This window comes from Phytophthora infestans, genomic scaffold (genome assembly GCF_000142945.1).
Source record: "Phytophthora infestans T30-4 supercont1.24 genomic scaffold, whole genome shotgun sequence".
NCBI classification, from domain to species: Eukaryota; Oomycota; class Peronosporomycetes; order Peronosporales; family Peronosporaceae; genus Phytophthora; species Phytophthora infestans.
Window position 1 is genome coordinate 1,251,748 of NW_003303735.1, and position 5,236 is coordinate 1,256,983.

Genomic DNA, 5,236 nt, shown 5'->3' on the forward strand with positions numbered 1-5,236 from the left:
GCCGGCGGCGAGCGCCCGCCAGAAGATCCGTGCAGTTTTAACCAATGATATGCATGTGTGTCTGAAGGGTCTTCATCGATGAGTTGGCCCCCTTTGCTGATGTACCACGGGGGGGCAACTCATCGAGGAATTCGGTAGTGTACTGGATTCTGACAATCGGCGAGTTAATTCAGATTTGGATTTATAAAACGGTACCGTAATATCAGTGGCAAGTGTCCCCCCCTCTCGTACCGACAAATCTAATGATCAGGATAAGCTCAAGGTGCTAATTATGGTTGAATCAAGAACTGTGTTGTTGTAGCTAGCTCTAATCTCTGTAAATGTATCTATCTACGACGTCGTCGTGCCAGAAAACATTTCCTACACAGTCGGCTAGCCACGATAAAGCCTTTAAAGCGGTAGTCAGCTCTTCTACGCTCCAATCCGGTCCTTTAGGGGCTTATTCCATGCTATGTCTGCTGGTTGACAGCAGTGCGTATATCCAGGGGGAATGCGTTGCAAAACAACATTTTTCTCAAGAGCAAATGCAACGACTTCAGGCGTCCAATGCGCATTGAAGTCGTCCCACATCAGCATCACAGGCTCATTAGCTGAGCTCTGTTCACCAAAAACAATGCTGCAAAAATTGCAGGTCACAAGGACCGAATCACGACGCGCATGGTGCGCGTTTCAAACAGGTGAAGTGCGGCAGCTTTGAATGCAAAGGTCACCGACATCAGCTTAAACTGCTTCTGCTTCCGCCTGCCTCGTTGCCACGGCACCCGCATTTTGGTCCTTAGTCTCTTCGCTGCTCTGCGGTAGTTCCAGTTATGCCGCACTGGCTTCAAGGGGGGCACTTGACAAAACACTGCAAATTCTACTTGGCCAAGGTCCAATTCACGGCTGTGATTGGTCAATATAGGAGGTGACACTTGACACCGATACTACGGTACAGCCCCGGTAAGTTCGCGCCACGTAAAATCCAGTATACTGTTTAAGTACGCACATCTGCCTCTCAATGGGTTTCACATGTACTGCAAGAAGCTGAGCGAGCTTACATCTGAGAAACGTCAGCGGCAAATTGGCTACGATAAAAACAGGAGTCAGATTTAGTTCCGGTTTTCAGCGACAACGCATGGATAGAGCCACAGCTGCCGGAATGTGTAGGTTGACCTCTCATGGAAGGTGCCTACTCTGTTCAACACCTTGGTCCTCAAAATCAACACGGGCATATTCACGCTTGATAACTTGTTGCTCTTTCAGCTCGAGAATGCACATGCGGGAACTGGCAAGATGAAATGTTTCCGTGTATTCACGCTAATTGTGCAGCGATTCAGGAGGGTCCCCAACTCGTCTTATCATGCTTTAGACAAAATAAGCTAAGATCTACATTGCATCTGAAGATGTAAAGCCTCATTTTGGTTTTATCGAGATGCCGCCGCACAACAAGCGCAAAAAACACGTTAGGAACTTCAATCGAAAGGCAGACGGATCCTTCTACATCTCAAGATTTACAAAACCCTACGAAGAGCTCTACGATGCAGAACACCTCTACGCCAAGCGCTGTGTCATTAATTTAGCGTTTTTTCTGGTGCAATGGTTTGGTGATCGCATATTAACATGGGAGTCCGCCAACCCCCCCCCCCCCCCGGGGATGCTCAGAGTCGACTTGGAGCTAGAGACCATCGACTTCGTGTGGCTTTACCAACCAACAAGAGGAAGGCGGCGCAAAAGACTACCTACACGACGCAGTGAGCGCGTGCCGAATCAGGAGTAGCGACTAGCTTATGTTCGTAAAAATTAAAACACGAACTTAAAATGTACTGGAAACAGTATATTTTGATAGTCACATATTCTAAAGAATAGTGCACTAGTACTGGATTATGGAAATTCCTCGACAAAGAACGCAATACACGGTTTCGTCTGAGACCAAATTTGCATCAGCAAACACCGGCCCTCGCTGCAAGTAGTTATGAGACCTTAGATATGAGTGACTTGGGCCTGATGAAGATGAGCTAACACCGTCCGATGTGAACGCGGATTGTGATAAAGGGCTCAAGCAGTACTTGATGACCGTTAAGAAGTCCGTCGTAAGAAAACGAAGCCGCTCGAACGGTGGAGGGACCACGTGATAGCGCATCTGATCTTAAGTAGTGTGTATTTTTAAATCTTCAGCACTTGAAGCTTTTATGTTTGTTCCGTAATTATACGAGGTAAAGGCTTCTAGGTCCTTAAAAAAAATTCTACATACCATATATATGGTATCACATGAGCGGAATGGTTCGGCATAGCGTATTCGGTGACGCTTTTAAAAACCCGATGATATCCCAGCCCCCAGCTTCAGCCCTATTAAAGCTGCCCTCATTTACCAGTTTCGGATAAATTGTTTGTGTAGCATTCCATAATAATAAAAAAGGCGTACGAAACTTACCAAAAAGCCAAAAAGCCACACCGTACCTGTTGGAGTAATAGGAATCGTCAAACCGACACAAGGATTACTCCATCGGTGACTCACTGAGAGCGTGATGTTGAAGAGTTTAGAAAAGGAAATGCGCCATGTGTGTTGATCTGACCTGGTAAAATGCATGGAATGCTTTCTGCTTCTAGAGAGAGCTTTAAGTGCTCTCTAGAATAGCTATCTGGTAAACACTAACGACCATACTGCAAGTCGATGGATAATGATGACCTTGGATTTCCGACTGTTAAGACGGCTAGAAGACAAAAAAGTTAGATGATGAACGTCACGCTCGCTCCAGCTATTGAAAGGTCGAGCCTGCGCTGGTGATTAAAAGTAGGAGCATGAGATTCACTTACCACTAAAATAACAGCATTTTATGACCTTGCCGGCGTGGATCTCGATCCACCCGCCCGTTAGTTATTCATATTTGACCCGTAGTTTGCTACAACCAAACGACACGCTCGATGCATCAAAACTGTAATTCCCGCGGGAATTCTCGTCATCGGTAATGTCCCTTGTAATTCCATACCGCTTCACCGTTTTGCCACCATCCGGTCTCGCTGTTTTTGTGATGCGTTCTTCTCTCTGCCTGCGTGTTTGCGCAGATCTTATCCGAGAATGACACTTTAATTATACTAGCACTGAACCTGATAAATAGATCGATGTAGCTTACAAATACCTGATAATCATGTGGCATAGGAATGGTAGTGGCTATTCCCTCTGCTTTAGACTACACGCGGGCAGGACAGATTGTTCTGTTCGAGTTACCAGCCATCTAGTCTGAGCGCTGGGGCTGCTCGCAGTGGACTGCCTTAGAGCTCACTCTTCAATTTCGACTGCCTCCAACAAGTCACTCCAGCTCAAGCAAGCTACTCCAATTACGACCAAGATGATGATCAGCAAGACGATCTATGCATTGTGTGCGGCAGCTGTGACGTTCTCTGGTGGTACAGTGGATGCGACGACGGAGGCGGCGGAGACCATTTGGCTGGCTATTACCGAAGAGCCACAACACTGGCTACGGAGGTGCTAGTGTCGGCACAGACGGATATGAAGGCGCGTCCGCGGGGATAAGTGGATACAGTATGGCGGACTGTCTTTTCTAAAGGCACTTGGCGGTCTCAAGGCTGGTGCTGGTGGCTACGGCGCTACGGGCGTGGGTCTCAACTCAAATGCTGGTCTCGGTGCACTTGGTTACGGTAATACCAACGCCGGCGCCGGTCTCGATGCTCGTGCCGGCATCAACGCGAACGCAGGCCTCAAGGGGAATGCTGAACTTCAGGCTGGTGCTGGTCTCAATACCGGAGCGGGTCTTGGCGCCAGTGCAGGATTGAAAGCGAACGCCGGACTTCAACGCTGGTGCTGGACTTAATGCTGGTGCCGGTCTCAAGGTTGGTGCTGGTCTCAATGCTGGTGCCGGTCTCAATGTTGGTGCTGGCCTCAACGCCGGTGCGGGTCTTAACGCCAATGCAGGATTGAAAGCGAACGCCGGACTCAGCGCTGGTGCCGGTCTCAACGTTGGGGCTGGGCTCAATGCTGGTGCTGGTCTTAAGGCTGGTGCCGGCCTCAATGCTGGTGCAGGTCTCAACGCTGGGATGGTCGGGGCCGGGTCCATAACTTTAACGGCAATGCAGGATTGAAAGCGAACGCCGGACTCAACGCTGGTGCCGGCCTCAATGCTGGTGCCGGTCTCAAGGCTGGTGCTGGTCTCAATGCTGGTGCCGGTCTCAAGGCTGGTGCTGGTCTCAATGCTGGTGCCGGTCTCAACGTTGGTGCTGGCCTCAACGCCGGTGCGGGTCCTAACGCCAATGCAGGATTGAAAGCAAATGCCGGACTCAACGCTGGTGCCGGTATTAAGGTTGGTGCTGGTCTTAATGCTGGTGCCGGACTCAACGCTGGTCCCAGCCTCAACGCTAATGCCGGCCTCAGTGCTGGTGCCGGTCTCAACGCTGGTGCTAGTTTGAATACTGGTGCCGGCACAAGTGTGAAGAAGGGCACCAACACGGACAGCTACTCGAAGGGAACGAGTGCCATCGCTTCGTTAGCCCCAGAGAAGACAGCTAACCAAGCTTCTCAGATGGCTACTCAGACGTCCACGAAGCCCAGCACTTACCGCCACCTGCGCGCTTAAACTAGGAATGATGGTCATCCTTTCCAAGTCAGAAGAACGCCATCCATTACACTCGTCCGATGTGTCGAGACATTTACCGCTCCGTGCGATACCAGTCCAATGAATGCTTTGTAGTAGTCGTCATTTACGATTTTGAATGCTTTGTGAGTTCATGACGCCTTTTGTACGATCATTGTTCTTGTCACTAAATACCAGTCCAATGAATGTTTTGTAATAGTCGTCATTTACGATTTTAAATGCTATGTGAGTTCATTACACCTTTATTGCTCTTGTCATTTGAGTGATTGCTTCCGTACCCGACATTAAACCCCCTCTAAGACAGCCTTCTGACAGGAACTTATATATTCCATTATTATTTTACGGATATTGAAACACCAGGTTTTAAACCAAAACTCAATACCAATTAAAAAAAATTTAAAACGTTTTTTAATCGAGGTTTGCTGATGGATGGATATAAATGTTCGCTTGTACAGCATCACCGAAGCGAAGGAAGGCACAACACCAACCTCTAGACACAAAAGAAAAACTAGAGGGACCGATCCGGCTGTAGTGTTTGCATTGCGTGACTCCTAAGCAGAGAATTTAGCTAAAACGCCTCGTGAGGCGGAAAGAGATCGGCATTTGTTATCGACGTAAGTGTCAGCGCAGCTGCAAGTACTTCCTGCTCT

The 5,236-nt window shown here is 48.6% G+C and overlaps 1 protein-coding gene across 1 annotated transcript; it reads left to right on the forward strand.

Annotated features, from left to right (window-relative positions):
* Positions 1–3,326: 3,326 nt before the first annotated feature.
* PITG_12205 (uncharacterized protein) lies at positions 3,327–4,568 on the forward strand (the record flags this gene model as incomplete). The annotated part of the gene is made up of 4 exons (XM_002900772.1): positions 3,327–3,463; positions 3,564–3,636; positions 3,775–4,012; positions 4,072–4,568. The coding sequence occupies 4 exons, from the start codon at positions 3,327–3,329 to the stop codon at positions 4,566–4,568; spliced, it is 945 nt and encodes a 314-aa protein (XP_002900818.1).
* Between the last annotated feature and the right edge of the window lie 668 nt (positions 4,569–5,236).